General features: G+C 50.4%; 1 protein-coding gene across 1 annotated transcript in view; it reads left to right on the plus strand.

Annotated features, from left to right (window-relative positions):
- Positions 1 to 16,340, plus strand: part of CDH4 (cadherin 4) — a 471,142-nt gene that overhangs the window by 348,377 nt on the left and 106,425 nt on the right. The window contains exon 4 of the mRNA XM_036901831.2: positions 4,906 to 5,091. Coding sequence (XP_036757726.1) covers positions 4,906 to 5,091 — 186 coding nt within the window. The remainder of the gene's footprint in view (positions 1 to 4,905; positions 5,092 to 16,340) is intronic.

The raw sequence follows: 16,340 nt of genomic DNA on the forward strand, positions 1-16,340 counted from the left end.
GAGGCAGCACTTGGGGGAGCTTGCTCCAGCCGCCATGTGCACAGGGCACAGATGAGGTCAGGGAGCCCAGCAGGGTGGCCAGTGCACGGTGGGAATGTTGTCTGAGCCTGGCAGGTGCTCAGGGCACCAGGAAGAGGGGCGAACCCAGGCAGACCACATGTGGAGTTGGGGCTGGACCACCCAGGGCACAGCTGGCCTCTGTGTGACCGCAGGGCCAGGCGCACAGCCCCAACACACAAGACGGGATGGGTGTGGGAGCAGAGCCCGGACCCGGCTGTGCTGAGGGTGGGGCTCTGGGGGGCATCCCGTGGAGGGCTCCTGCAAGCTGTCTGCAGCTCCAGGAAGTGAACCTCTTAGCTGCATCGATCCTCCTAGAGGCCCACTGAGAGCACGGCTGAACCAGGGGACTTCTTCATTCCAAAAATCTGCAGGTATGAGCTTGGCTGGAATCCAAAAGCCAGTTCAGCAGCCAGGACCCACCCTGACCCAACCAGTTACAAGACCTAAGGGTTGCATTAAAATGTCCGTCTACAATCACCCAGTGATGGGTTTTGGCTAGCCATCATGGCGCCAGGCTGTTGGTTTTGAGAAAACGGTGATATGCAAAACCATACACACATACATATGTGTGCATATGCATGTGTGTATAATGCAGAAACACACATAGACGCATGCCTGTGTGCACACATACCCATACACATATACCTCCATGTGCATGTGTACATGCATGCACGCATGTGCCTGTGTGCACCTGTATGTGCACATGCACACATACAATTTTTAGGGGCAGTAGCTTAGAGGTCAGTCATATGATCACCCAACACTCAGCTCTCATTTGCTCAGAAATACAGAACATGGGAATGCCCTGGGAAAATCAACAGGTGTCATGTGTGAGGATGTATTTTTGAAAGCAACCAGAAGCATTATTTATAACTAGTATAATTACGCATCCGTGTTTATATGCCACGTTCTGAATGGGCCCAAGAATGTGTGTCCAGAAGAACACGCCTGCTCTATCCGAGCAGCAGCTAATCGCCAATGACGTTTCTCCTCAGAGAAGTGGGTGCATCTTCCAGGCGGAAGCCTATGCAGATCTGGCATTGATTTTCACCAGATTTTGTTATTACATTTGTCTCACAGCTTTAAAATAGTAGCAAATATGCGCAATTTATTTAAACAACACTAGGGAAATTAATGCCATGCAAGCTCATCCTTAGCAAATGAAGATAAAAGTTTTTTAAATGGCTCCATGAAAACCCTTTAAAGAGTTTTCTGAGTCAATTTCAGAGGGCCCAAGTGAGTGTCTGCTGGGGCCCAAGCATCAGCAGGTGAGGTAAACCTGTGCTTGTGACACCATCACTTGGGGAGATACAAGGCAAGCCCCCCACCTCCCAGAAGTCATGCTATGGCCAGAGCTCTTGGTCATCTTTTGCAAAGTTTGAGAGCCTGGCTGGCTGCCCTCAAGGGATGTGCTTGAGAACCAACGCTAACCCTGCCCCTTCTGAGGCAGGTATCTGTGGACAGGTGGACCTAATTACCTGGGGACAGGTGGACCTAATTATTCAGGTGGACCTGAAGAGCCCACCCATCAAGGTTGTGGAGCACGTCAGTGGCCTGGAGGGCTCCCTAAACAGGCAGCAAGCCCCACCTGAGAGGTAATAAACCCCTGGTGGAGTCTGAGACTTTGCGTTTCTAACAAGCTCCCTCAAAGCTGAGGCTGCTGGGTTCTCAGCGATCTCTCCCCAGCCTGGGGTTTGTCATGGACGCCCTGGGCGCAGGCTGCCCAGCTCTTCAATGGGAATATCAGTTTCTGCCCAGCCCTTCTCACACCTAGCATGAGGACCGGGAAACCGGATGCGACCTCGCAGGCAGAGACCCCGGAAATGAAGGTGGCTCTCAGCCCGGTGCTCTGATCCAGGCGCAGATCCTGCCTCCGCCTAACGAGCTGCCTCCACCTAATGACCTCCAGAAGATACTTGGCCTCTCTGAGGTCACCCTGTTGCCTCCAGGGTAAAGTGAGGAGGTGGCATTTCCTACTGAATGGGAGGCAGGAGGGTCCAGGGGAGGCTGCGCGGACTGCTCAGTACCTGCGAGGCACCCGTGCTCCTGTGGGCTGGTCCGCAGTTCTCTGGGCCCTGGCTGAGGGGGACAGTGAGCAGCCAGAACCAGCCTGAACCCCGTTCTGTGAAGGCATCGAGAGCCTAGGGATGGCCCTCCCTGTGTCATCGCTCAGACTGAGCATTTGTCCCGAGGCAGCATGCCTCCGTGAGTCTGACTTGAATAGAGTTGCTATAAGGTCGTATTTCCGTGAAATCTCGGCCCCCAGGGATCCGCGCGCCTCCCATGGCTCCGTTCCGGTGAAGGATGGGGAGTGACCTCCGTCAGCCTTGGATTTCTAATTGCTGCCAACTCTCGAATGCAAAGAGGCAGCTGGGGGAGAACCCCAGGGGGTCTCCCCCGGAATGTGGCTTGTCCAGATGGATTTTTCCATTGATCTAACTTGAAGTTTGGGCATTTGGGACAGATCTAAGACTTTTTTTTGCATCAATTAGGCAGTTTTGTCTATGTGCGTTTAACACTTACTGTTCTGTAGTGTTTTGGCAAAAGGGAATGGGAAGGGTCTCTGTCCACAGAGGGCAATTCTAAAACCACCTGGGTTCAAAAAGACAGATGCACTCCTATGTTTATTGCAGCACTTTTTACAGTAGCCAAGAAATGGAAGCAACCTAAGTGTCCATCAGTAGATGAATGGATAAAGATGTGGTACATATACACAATGGAATACTATTCAGCCATAAGAAGAAACAAATCCTACCATTTGCAACAACATGGATGGAGCTAGAGGGTATTATGCTCAGTGAAATAAGCCAGGTGGAGAAAGACAAATACCAAATGATTTCCCTCATTTGTGGAATATAATAATGAAGCAAAACTGAAGGAACAAAATAGCAGCAGACTCACAGTCTCCAAGAAGGGACTAGTGGTTACCAAAGGGGAGGGAGGGAGAAGGGGATTGAGGGGTATCATGATTGGTGCACATGGTGTGTGTGGGGTCACGGGGAAGACAGTGTAGCTCAGAGAAGACAAGTAGTGACTCTGTGGCATCTCACTACACTGATGGGCAGTGACTACAAGGGGGTATTGGGGGGGACTCGATAATAAGGGTGAATGTAGTAACCACACTGTTTTTCTTGTGAAACTTTCATAAGAGTGTATATCAATGATACCTTAATAAAAAATTTTAAATTTAATTTTAAAAAGGCCCCCTGGGGTCCTCAAGGAACCTGGAGCTCAGCTGGAGGGTGGGGACCGCACCGGGATTGGCAGGGGAGCCTCCAGCCGGCTCCGTCCTCTCCTCTGCTGGCTTCGGTCTCGGCCGCGTGGACCCTCACGTGCTCCCGGCTCTGGGACTCAGAGTGGACAAGCTTCAGCCATGAGAATGGCACCAAGGCTGGCCACACGGTGTTGACATAGGCGTAGATGTCGTGTCTATGCATGGCATTCTGCTGGCTGGCTATTTTAATTATAGAAAGCCGTGTACATTGTAACATTCAGAAATACAGAAACGAATAAAGTAGGAATATTATAAACTCAACAATGATGAGATAAAACCAGAGTCTACATATTGATGTATTTCCCTCTGATCTTTTCTCTGTCCTTTAAAAAGCGGGGACTCAATATACATCGGTGCCAATTGTCTACTTATTATTATTTATGACATCGCTTCATGACTGCATAATATCCCAATATGAACATAGCATAATGCATTTAGCTATTATTTACTACTGTCAGATATCCATAGATCTTTTTCTAGTATTTTTATTATTATATGCATATTATTATAAAGATATCTGTAATCAACATCTTGATAAGGACATTTTTGTCCACATATAGTTTCTTTGGGATGGATTTCCAGCTGTGGAGTTATAGGGCCAAAAGTGAGGGCCATTTTTGAGGCTCTTGATAGTTGCTGGCAAACCACTAACTGGGGGGCTGGGGTCAGCCCCAGCAGTGGTCAGTGACCCCCACTGATGACAGTGCAGTCAACGTTTAGTCGCCTGACACCCTGCTGGGCTCTTATCAGTGTAATTGCCATAGCAACCCTCTGAATTCAGGGCTACAACCACCCCATTTTATACAAGAAGCAGCTGGAATGTAGGGAGGTTAAAGGACTTGCCCCAGGCCACATGAATCTTCGGATGCACATAAATACAAGACACCAGGTCCGTTTGACACCAAGGCCCACACCCTTAACCATCACCCTCTACTGACTAATTCACACCATGCCTCTCAGTATAGAAGGTTCGTTTTGTTGAATCTTGTCAGCTTGATAGGTGAAGGGGAAGATACATTCCTTTCATTTACATTATTTGATTACTGGTAGACAGGAACTTTTCTACAAGTTTATCGGTCCTTTATTTTGCTGTTAATTATCCAATCACATCCTTTTCCCGTTATAAAAAAGACTCAATTTTTTATTGATTCGTAAGAACTCTTTATATATGAGACTATTAACCCTTTGTCAGATGTGTTGTAAATCATGCCTTCCAAATTCATCAGTTACCTGTAGGATATGTTTTCATAAACAAGAGTTTTAAATTAAAATGTGATTTTAATCACATTTCCTTTGTGATTTTTCCCCTTGTTTTGGGATTTAAAAGCTCTGACCCACCATACTGGTTAAACAGTCAACTATATTTTCTTTTATGGTTTCTTTCTACCCATTGACTTTTGTAATTCATTTCACTGTGTAGATGAGTGTCTTGCTTGGTTTTTTCCCCTAACATGTAGCCAACATCCTCCAGTCTCTGCAGACCTAGGATAGGACAGATTCTCTGAACACAGGCCTTTTCCTCTGTGCAAAACCTGACCAGACTTCTTTGTCTCTTCTCTCGCTGCCCCCAGATCACACCGCAGAAGGGGAAGAAGAGTGCAGCTCTGCACCCCTCGCAGCCTCCCAGCGACATGCTGCTGCCATGGCCCCAGCAGCAGAGGTCCACCGGGCTGAGACGTCAGAAACGGGACTGGGTTATTCCCCCCATCAACGTGCCAGAAAATTCCCGTGGGCCCTTCCCACAGCAGCTGGTGAGGGTAAGTGGAGACCCTCCACGGGATGGAAGGGTCGCGCCTTAGCCCCGCCTTTCCAGCAGGGCTTTGCTAATCGGGTCTGGTGGGCTTCTTCCTGGAGCAAGGGACAGCCCTGCATTCCTTCTGTAGGCATCAAGATCTCACCTCAGTGACAAGGACATGGAGGGAAATGGGCAGGGAGCATGTCCTCCACGGAAGGGTCATCTCTCTCAGCCACTGGCTGGGGACTGGACTACATTCCTGAATGGCAGGAGGAGGGCTAGGACTCAGGACGATGGCCTGTGACTTCTGACACCGTTTTTTGGTCTGATGGTTCACACTTGTCTCCAGTCAGGACTGGGTCACTGAACAGTGGGTGTGGCACGTGTGCCGTGACAGTCTTGGTGAAAAGTTGGTGAGTCTCCAGACTGAGACTGTGAGCCTGAGTGGGCAGCTTGTGTCCCTTCCACTGGCCCCTTCAGAATCCATGTGCTCCCAGCAGCCACCATAAGGTCACTTTCCTGGAGGAAGGAAGAGTTTGTTTTGCAAATCTGTGTTTCAATAATCAAGGCCATCAACTAGCATTTTCTTTTTCCCTTGGAAGAAAATTGCAACACCATCTGAGCAACAATTTGGTGAAATGATGGTGAAAATCCCCTTACATAACCCCATCCATTTCGGAGCAGTCATCCACTCTGTGGAAATGGGGGTCCCTGGAGCATTGCTAAGGGGTCGTTTTCATTCTGGGGGTGATTAGCCTCTGTTTTGTTTCCCATCCTGTTGAGCAGAAAGTGGGGGAGGGGGTTTAAATGCAGAGATGAAGCAAAGCACAAACCTTGCAGGCCCCCCGAAGTCTTTGCACCTCCAAAGTCAGACACCCGGTCGTACACACCACACCCAAGGTGATTGGTCCACAAATGTCACCCTACCTTCTCTGCATGTGATACTGTGACTCATAATAAGAAACATGTAATTTGCTGTTGGTCCCCATTTCTGGCACAGAGCACCTCAAACTCTCAGAATTTCCTGGGTGATAGGAGCAGAGCTGCAGGGGTGCCCTCTGTGACCATACGGGCCCTTCCAACCACACCTGAGTTTGGGTGAATGAGTGACTTTGGAAGGACCCCAAGGATGGGGTCTGGTCACCCGGGTCACCCACCACGTGATCAGTGGGTTCCTGACCTCCAGGAAGGGGAGCGGGGTGGGAAGTTGACAATTACCAATGGCCGATGATTTAATCAATCATGCCTACATGACGACACCATCCTAAAAACGCAGCAGGACAGGCTTCAGAGAATTTCCCGGCTGGTGCCCTTGGGGAAACAGGGGAGAGTGGCTCCCCGAGAGGGCTGCTGCCCTGCACCCTCCCCCCGCCCTCTGCCTCGCTCCCATCTGGCTGCTCCTGACTTAGAGCCTTGATAACCCGCTCATGGTCTAGGGAGTGAACTGTTTTTCTGAGTTCTGTGAGCCACTCTGGCAAATGCACCGAGGGTGGGTGGGAGGTCATGAGGGCCTCTGGTTGACAGCCAGCCAGTCGGTCAGAAGCCCGGGTGACAGCCTGGACTTGGATCGGCCTCTGAAGCGGGGGCCGCCTGGTGGGCCGGAGCCCTTCATCTGTGGGGTCCACACCATCTCAAGGCAGACGGTGTCAGAAGTGAGCTAAGCTGCAGGACAACCAGCCTGGGTTGCAGAGAATCGCTCGGTGTAGACAACCCCGCATCTAGTAGCAGAAGTGTCGTGCATGTGACGGTCTCATGAGGGCACAGGGGGGATTCAGGGAAGTCTTCCCAGCTCGCCTCGTAAAGCCGGCACCCCCACTTCAACATCCCCCCAGACGGGGGAGCTCGGCTTTCCCTGCCATCGCCTGCCCTTGAGAGGCCCGACTGGCTTGGGATTCCCTGTAAGGACTTGAGCGAAGCCCTCAGGGGCTGGAACCCCACCCAGCCATGCTTCCCGAGACCTGGTATCCCGGGCCAGCCCACCGCTGAGGCCACGAGGGTGTGACGGCTCCGTTCTCTGGCCCCATCCCCTGCGTGCCGCCGGCACCGCCTTCAAGCACTTGGCCTGTCTATCACGTGTCATTTACTTAAAGTTTTTCTCTAGTGAGTCATTGTTAATATTGGCACATTTCTGCTAAAAGGAGACTCCACATTAGATCACAGTTGGAGAGCAGGTGGTGTTTGTCACAGCCGGAGCTGACTGTGCAACAGACGTGCAGCACAGGGTGGCCCCGTGAACGCCTGGCTGTATGATTGTCTGAAGGCTGCCCTGGGCTTGTTTAAGGGGGAGGCAGTGCAGGATGCCGTAAAGCTGCGCCAGGACCAGGGGCCTCCTCTCGGCTGGCACCAAGAGGAGAGCAAACTGGGAAGGAGTTGAGGGTCCCATCGCGTGATTCGACTTTATTCATGGGCCGCTGCTGTTTATAGTGCCCGAGGATCGCCTGCAGTAGAAAATTGTTGGTCCCACTCAGAGGTGGGAACCTTGTTCTTTAAGTGCCGCATAGTAAATATCTCAGGCTTCGCAGGCCACCTGGCCTCTGCTGCCGCTGCTCACCTCTGCCTGTGTGGTGGAAAGCTGCCTAGGCGATACGTGACCCGACAGGTGTGCCTGTGTTCCAATACAACTTTATTTACAGAAACCGGCACTGGGCTGGATTTGGCCGTGGGTCATAATTTGCCAACTAGAGACCCAGCTCACTTCCTGAGCTCCAGGAAGGCCCCCCACGGCGTCCTTGCTGGCACTGCGCAGGCACATCTCAGTGAGTGGGAGAACACGGTGACTACTGAGGGCTCACGTCGGCTCACGCACACAGCACGTACATGTGAAGTCTGCCAGATCCTTAGCACTGCTGGAATATTCTCTTGTCCTGGCTTCGGAGTTCCTCCAGTTGATCCCAGTATGGACCCGTGGAACTTTCCCCCCTGCCCATCCATGCACGGGCCTGTAGAAGGTGCCAGGAGACAAGGCCTTTGCAGGCAGAGCCCTTGTCCCAAAAATGTTCCCAGGAGTTGCTGAGCTTCTTGGTCCTGGTGTGTCCGTCTTCCCTGAACAGTGGAGAAAAAGAGCTGTACTTTGTGCCTGATGGACCTGCAGCAGCCTCAGGGCAGAGGAGTCTGGCTGGGGGCAGGACTAAGGGAGGAGCCAGCTTCTCCAGACCCACAGAGAGCTGGGTGGCCATGTCGACGGGGGGGCATTCCTCCTGCCGCACAGGTGTGCCCCCATGTGGGCATGCTGCCAGTTTGTGAGCAGCAACGAAGCAGGGAAACCTGCCTCCCCATCCCCCAGTTAACACAAACCTCACAAAACTGAGCCCTCATCCCCCAGAAGATGCAGGTTCCTGAACAGTCTGCCACTGACATTTCTAGACTAGAGCACTGGGAAAGGACATGCGGGGAGCTGTTAGGTGTCGGATGAGAAAGCAGCGAACGGCGGTGCTGGGAAACCGCCCCCAGCTGCTCGGACGCAGAGGGGCAGCGCGTGGGCTTCCCGGCCACCACATGGCTGTGGTTTGGAGTGGGTGTGTCCTCTGCTCCTGGGACACCCTTCCATGCCCGGCAGCCTGGTAGGGAGGGCCACCACCATGCCACCTGCTCCAAACAGGCTCAGTGGAAAGAGGGTTGGGTCAGGGTTGGCTAATTGCCATAATGATCATTCCCCAAGCTTCAGAGACCTAACACAATAGAGGCTTGTTTCTTGCTCCTGTGGAGGTCATTTGGGGGAAGGAGGCTCTGTGCTACAGTCCCTCAGGGCCCCAGGGTTGTGGGGGCAGATGGGGGAAGACCATAGGGGTGGCTGTGCTTGAATGTGGGGTGCCTAGATTCTGCCTCACTTCCGTCAGCCAAAGCCTGGTCACAGGGCTGCGCCTAACTGCAAGGGACACCGGGAAACGCCATTTAGCCCTGTGCTCAGCAACAGAGGGAAATATGTGTGCTACATAGCTGGTCTCTGCCATGGCATGTTTCTTGAGAGGAGAACAATGCACAACCCTTTCTAATGGTCCGACAAGGCCCCAGGGGTGAGCCCCTGACTGGCTGCCCTTCCTTACCCTGCTTCATTCCCTCCATGGAGCCCAACACCGTCTGGCTTCATATTAACTGTTTGCTCTTCTAAGAGTACCCTGTGAAGGCAGAGGCCCTGCTGGTGTCTCTGTTGATAGCCCCTGGCACACAGCAGGCACTGTATTTGTGGGAGGCATGAATGAGTGAGAGATGGTGCTCTTGTGCTAGGCGCTGTCGGCCTGCACCCCGCAGAGGCCATGGCACACGGAACTTGGCGGGGACCCCAGCACTGCTTGCCCTGGCTTCCAGGCTTCTCAGTCTGATGTGGAGTATGTGCCCATGTCTGCTTCCATTCGGGCATGGGCATCCGAGCTGAGCTGGATTCTTATGGGGAGATACATCTTCAGGAGGTAGCAAGTGGAACGGCATTTTGGTCTCTGTAAAAGATTGTCTTTTCCAAATGGACTCCAAGTTATCACACAAGAACTCAGCCCAGAAACACATGCACACACCCAACATATACACACACATGTGTGTGTGCACACGTACTATCCCACTTCATATACACACACGTACACCCACACTCATATGCTCACTTCTGCCCCCTCCTCCCCTCTCCCCTTCCTCCCTCATTAAATTCTTATCTAGCATGAGGGTTTTGGGGGTGCCTTGCTGCCCCCTTTCTGTCTGCAGGAAGCTGATGAGTTTCCTGCCAGTGTTCTGGGGGTGGCTGCTCCTGAAAGAAGCCCAGAGCGTTGCAGCATGAATACAGCTTGATGGGGAGCGGGAAGCCGAGCGCGGAGCACTGGGGTTCAGCTGGGATCGGCTTCAATTCTGTGCTCATTAAGGCATTTCATTCTGATAAAATATGTTAAATGAAAAAATGGGAGGGAGAGGAGGAGGCATAACGTTCTTCCCAAAAAAACCTCTGTTAATTACCGGCTTTTTCCTTGGAAAGAATATCTGTCTCTCTGTAAGCATTAGTTCGGCCTTGCAGAGAGAGTAAATGACCTACTTGTGCAGAGGAAAGTCCTGGAAAGGGAAAGGGCGGCTGTAATTGGCTGGATTGCTGGGAGCCACAAGCGTCCACGGCAAAGCCTGGGAGAACGCCACGTGACATGGCCACTGGAATTAGACCACGGTCTAAATTAAGTGTTGAGTAAGAAATGCAGCCCATCGTAGAGATTCCCCTCGGAAGTCCCAGGCTGTCCCTTCTTCTCAGAACAGAGTGGGAAGACATTTAGTCACAAAGCTAATCCCGTAAGAAGCTGGATAGAAGCTCTTCGTTATGGAGGAAACACCGCAAATGGTAGGAGGGGCCGCCCAGTAAGGGTTGGCAGGTGACCTTCCCTGTGTCTGAATTCCAGCCCTGGGCTTTGGACGAGAGGGTTGGGGCCATCTGTGGGTGCCACGCACCGTGCAGGCACTGCAGGTTCAGAGGGGAGGGGACACAGTTCTGCAGGCTGGAGAACCAGCACAAAATCAGCTTCTGCTTGTTGAGAATGTGGTCCCTTCACTGTCACGCCTTTGTGTGGAGATCAGGAGAGCATTTTGAAAAGCCACTTGCTTTCCCAACACGTGTATTAGATTTGACTTCTGGCAGGATTCAGAGTGAGGATAAAATCAAACTTTAAAAAAGATAATGTATTGCTTAGCTGAATCTAATAAAAATTCAGGATTTGTTACCTTGAGAGGTTGTCCAGGGCAACTAAAGGAACTGACTCAAGGCGATGAGGAAGAAGATAGTGCTGTGGGAGACGAGTGCTTTGATTTCGGAAGTTAGTGTTGTAAGAGACAGGAAGTCGTGCAAACCTGTCCACAGAGAAGGCCTGGAGGAGGAGCTCTGAATGTGAGGCTCAGGAAGAAAGCTGCTGCACAGTCACTTGCATGACAGGCAGCCACACGGCAACAAACAGGAACCCTATCCGGAGAAGGGAACTCAAGGGGCAGAGCCACAGGGGGTGAGTAACGATTGTTAAAATACACCCCTCGCATCTAACAACCCAAATAAGCTTGAAACGATGGAAGTCAAAGGTTTTCTCCACATTTCCTTGACAAACTTTGTCCCCGTTTTGTGCACATGCACTACAGTGCCCCATATACTGTCCCAAATACTTACTGACCTTCGTGTGAACAGAAATGGGCTGGGTCTTCGGGACATGGGCTCAGGAGCTAATTAAGCACTGAGACATGCCCTGGTCTGCAGTCTGCATCACGAGATATGTGACAGCAACTCAACACATTGTCAACCCATATCTGGCCCACGGTAAACTCTCCATGAATGTTCATTGGTATATGAGTGCCTGTTATGGAGCTGGCTGGATTTTAACTCAGTGTCATCCTACAAAATGTTTGCTGCATGTAACTAGCAGTGTGGTTATCACTGAGCCCACCTAGGAACCTATTTTCTGGTGCTCCGAAGTCATCCATCCATGTATGAGTGACTGGTCATTACTCAGCATCTCAATGAAATAAGGTGACCTTTTAAAGCATGATGTGCATGTGTTTTTCCCCTTCCTTTGTTACCCCATTGTCCCCGGGAGAAGGTCATGTTCTCAGCATGTCACACAGGACTTCATGATCTGATTCTGCACTTTAGCACACCAAACTCCGGCCATGCTGGGCTACTCACAGCTTCCAGATTGGATCATACTCCTGGTTACCTAGAGACCCGTGTGCAAGCTGTTTTCTCAGCCTGGAGCATTTCCCACTGCACCTGACACCCCTCAGCCTGACTAGTCCTTGCCTCCTCTGGGAAGACACCATTTCCCAGGACAAACAGAGGCCCTTCCATGGGGTGCACGGCACCCTTGCTGCCTGCCATTGTGATAGAGTTCTTGATACTGTTTTGTTAGTGATTATTGGTCTGTCCCTCCCACTAAACATAAAGGTCCTTGAAGAACAGTCCACCTGTCAAACACAACATTGAGGGCAAAGTAGATGTCATTAAGCTCTTACTAAGTGACTGAATGACACAACCCTCATGCCCACCTTTACTAGTTAGCCTTTCATCATCTTTCTGGATACTGTTAGGTTAAATACACAATACTTGAAAATAATGAAATTGGAATTTCTGCTCTCGTAACATTGGATTCTTTGCTATCGGACTACCACCTCTAAAATAACAATTATAAACTCTGGGAAAAATTTTTTTAATTATTTGAAGTTGCTTGAAGGTGACCAGTAGTAGACAGAAACTGTTGGGGACCTGAAAGAAGGAAACGGCACTGGATGAGGTCTGTGTCTGCACAACCCTTCCTCTGAGAGCCTCCTCGTCCTGAACCACAGGGAGGGATGAGTCTCGTGCAGAAAACCAGTCCTGTAGGTCAGAGGAACTGGGAGATGGGATTTAGAACTGACAAAGCAGCGCAGTGTGAGGACGAAGAGCCTACAAAATGCAGAGCCACGGAGGGAGACTCCAGAACTGCTCACACACCCTGCTCAACTCCTTGGCTTTTCTTGAACTGTGCATTTAGGGGAAGACTCCCAAGAACCCAGGGAAAAGAAACAGCTTCTGAAAGAACACAGCAGAGATCTCAGCAGCCACCTACGACAAGGAGACACAGTAGATTTCAGTCCAGCCAAGTTAACTCCCTGCCAAACAAAAATCAACAATCTTCAGAGGATAATAACGTGATGAGTCTCTACAGCATATCATTCACAATGATGGGTACATAAAAATTACTAGAGATGCCAGAAAAGGAAGAAAACAAGAAAAGAAGGAGGAAACTGTGACCCATATTTAAAAGGAAAAAACTTCACATAGAATCTAACCCTGAGATGATCCAGATATTGCAATTAGCAGCAAAGCCTTTGAAATATCACTTATAAATACGTTCAAGGACTTAACAGAAAATATGGTTGGAGTGAATGAATACATTTGGAATCATAGCAGAAAAATGGAAACTCTAAAAATATAACCAAAAGAAAATGATAAAACTGAAAAGTACAATACCTCTAATGAAAAACTCAATGGATGGAGTTGTGAGTGGACTATAGAATTCAGAAGAAAGGGTCAGTGCATTTGAAGTTAGGTCAATAAAAGTTATCTAATCTGAAAAATAGCAGAGAGGACTGAAACAGAGAATTTCTGTGGGACAAGGTCAAGTGTCCCAATGTGTGTAATGGGAATCCAAGGAGAGGAGAGAGAAAAAATATTTAAAAATCATTAAAGAAATTGTTGTATTTTTCCCAAATTTGATGAAGAAATAAAGACTTACAGATCCAAGAAATTCAGAGAACTCCAAGTAGGATAAATACAAGGAAAGCCATACCCTGACTGTAGTCAAAGTGCTGAATCTCAAAAAATAGGCAGAAAATTTTGAAAACTGTGGAAAAGATGCAGCACCTTCCGAGGACAACCGTGAGAAGGAGGGCTGGTTTGTCTTTAGCTTAACAGAGGCCCTGGGAAATGGACTGACGTTTTCAACTTGCTGAATGAAAAGAAATGATCAACCAAGAATTCTATATACAGAAAGAATATCCATCAAAACTGAGGATGAAATAAAGACACTTCTGATAAGCAAACTGAGGGGATTCACTGCCAGCAGATCCACAAGAAATGGTAAAGATGTTCTTTAGGCTGAAAAGAAATGATGCAAGTTGGAAACTCAGATCTACAGAAGAGGGTGGGGAGCAACAAGAAAAGATAAATTTGTGGGTTAATAAAAACATTGCCTTTTTTTCCTCTTAACTTACTTAAAAGACAACTGACTGTTTAAAGCAAAAATGTAGCACCATATTGTGAGGTTGTCATTTATGAGGTCTAAAGAAATCATGGAGCTGTCACCTCTGCCTCCACCGTACAGTCTGTTTTAATGATCACCAGAATGGAAGGAACCACACCAGGAATGATCAAAGAACTAATTCTGAGGGTCATCAGCTTATCCCCGGAGGAAGCATATCTCCTTGAGGAAGGTCGTAATTACCTGGAGTAGTGTTTTCATAGAAATAATGTGACGCCCTCTGCAGTGAGATAGGGTGGCACTTTCCCTTGCCTGTCCCATGCAGCTCTGGGTCTGCCCCCTTCCCAGCCCCACCATGGAGAGGGTCAGCCACCGCCTGGCCCAGTGTAGGTTCTGAAAGTGCAGCCCCAACACAGATGTACCATTTGGGGTCTTCTGCAGCAGCCTTCAAGCCTCCCTATAATTACCCATCATGCTGAGACCTACAGGGAATGTATATTGTCCTTACTAAAGCCAGAGGGAAGGGAAGAAAGCAGTCATTTAATGGTTCAGCCGCCTCAGGTTCTGTGATTTAATCAATCATGTGAAAGAAATGTGCAGATCCTTTGTGTTTACCGTTCTCTCATCTGAGCAGAAAATGTTCCCTTTCTTGAATTGCTTGAATGGCCATATTTATGCAGCTAAAAGTTCTTTAAGAAACGAAAGTAAAATCAAATTGCTGCAAGTGTGCGGATAATTTATCGGAGAATATTCAATTAGAATATATTAATATTTTAGATTTCCATCATTCATTTAATATTCAGAGATTTAATTTAGTCATTGAATCGGTGTAGCACCCTTGGTAGGTGGGTGTTCAAGAGGAGTGCTTCCAGCCCCTGCCACAAATGGTTGGTTCACAGTGGAGACAATTTCCCACCAACTCAACTTCTGCTGTGGCCACAGGGCCTCGTGGCTGCAGACCAAGTGTTCTCTGTGGGTGTGGACATGGGCCACAGTTCCACCGTTGAAGCCAGGGAAGGTCAGGTGATCAGGGCTTGGAATTGTCCAGAACTCGAGGAGCAGTGCCCGGTGACTGTGGGAGGCAGTGGCTACATCCCACCTGGATGGCGTGTCCAGGTCACTGCTCCTCGCTCCTATCCTCTAGGCCTATTTGGACTTTTCAGGGAAACCAACTTCCTGTCCCCTCTGGATCCCACACTAATGAGTGGGGTCCCGGGACTACAGTAAGGTGGGGCTGGCCTGCAGACAAGTTTCAGGAGGGTGTAGAGTCCTCGGGGTGTGTCCGAGCAGGGTCATCGGTGACCCTTTCTGGCAAGGGGTGCCCCTCATTCTGCGACATGGCCTCCTCCTTGCTTGCATGAGACGATAATAGTAGGTCATGGTGAAGGGTATTTGTTCATTCACCACACGTTCGTTAAGCCTTTCCGCACAGACTGGACTGCCCGTCTACTCTGCTAGGTGCAGAGGCTGCACAGAGAGCAGACAAGACAGCATCTACCCTCCTAGAACATAGGCCCAGGGATGAGCAAACGTGTGGGCTAGACCAGCATACAGAGGTGTTTAGTCTGACCTATACAGAGTTCTTAGAAAATCTGGATTTGTTCCCCTGTATTCAAACCAAGAAATACGGAAAATGTAGATTTCAAAGTCCTGAAAGAGAAAACCCACGTGCAAAATGATTTCCTTGTACACTCAGGACGGGAGTGGCGACATCAATGGGACGTCCGCCCACGTGGAATGTTGGTCTGACCTGAGAGGCTGCTGCCCGGTCAGATGGCCAGTCACCACCACCCACTAACGTCTCCCTCTCTGCCTACTTCTCTCATCGACTGCATGAGTATTTCTAACAGAAACAAGTGGCACAGATGTTCCTCCAGCACATTGCAGGGAAAGACAGGACATGCTGGTGGGCCCAGAGCCTCGCAGGGGGTGTGTGGAGCAGAGGCAGGTGGGGCCTTAGGTGGTGAGGGCGTTTGGATTTCGTTCCAGCCTCTCGGGAAGGCCCTGCTCCTTCTCCTGGTGCGTCCTGCTGGTCCAGGCCGCTTCCACCTTCCAGCACCCCGCACCCCCACCTCCAGGCAGGGACACCCCCGGGGAAGGTGAGCACCAGCTCTTCGCTTCCACCTGGAAGTGATGTCACCGCCACCTCGGGTCAGTGGCCCTCGTAGGTCACATGGTGCAGCCTGGCTTTGAGGGCACTGTGCCACCTTAGGCTTCGAAGGCGGGAAGGAAGGAGGGGTGAGCAGCCCCTTGGGGGGACTGGCTTTGGAGGGTCCCTGGCAGGTCTCTGCTGCTGAGGGGAGGTGCAGGGGTCAGGCCAGCTGGAGCCGCCCTCGTGGTGTAGAGCCGCTAAGCTCTGCACACCTGCTCCACACGGGCGCCCCGGGGTGGCCCTGGTGCCTCCTTGAAAATGAAGGTGTGGCCGGTGCCTGGGGACGTGAGCCAGACAAGAGGCCATATGTGCTCTTCAGCTGTTGGTTTCGGGGGCTTGACCGGCGTGCTGTGACCCCCAGAGATCGGAGGCTCCCTTGGTGGCCTGAGTCCTCTCCCCGACCACCGGCCACGGGCTCCTGATTTGCCGTGCGTGCGC

The sequence above is a fragment of the Manis pentadactyla genome, chromosome 5, assembly GCF_030020395.1.
Source record: "Manis pentadactyla isolate mManPen7 chromosome 5, mManPen7.hap1, whole genome shotgun sequence".
NCBI lineage: Eukaryota > Metazoa > Chordata > Mammalia > Pholidota > Manidae > Manis > Manis pentadactyla.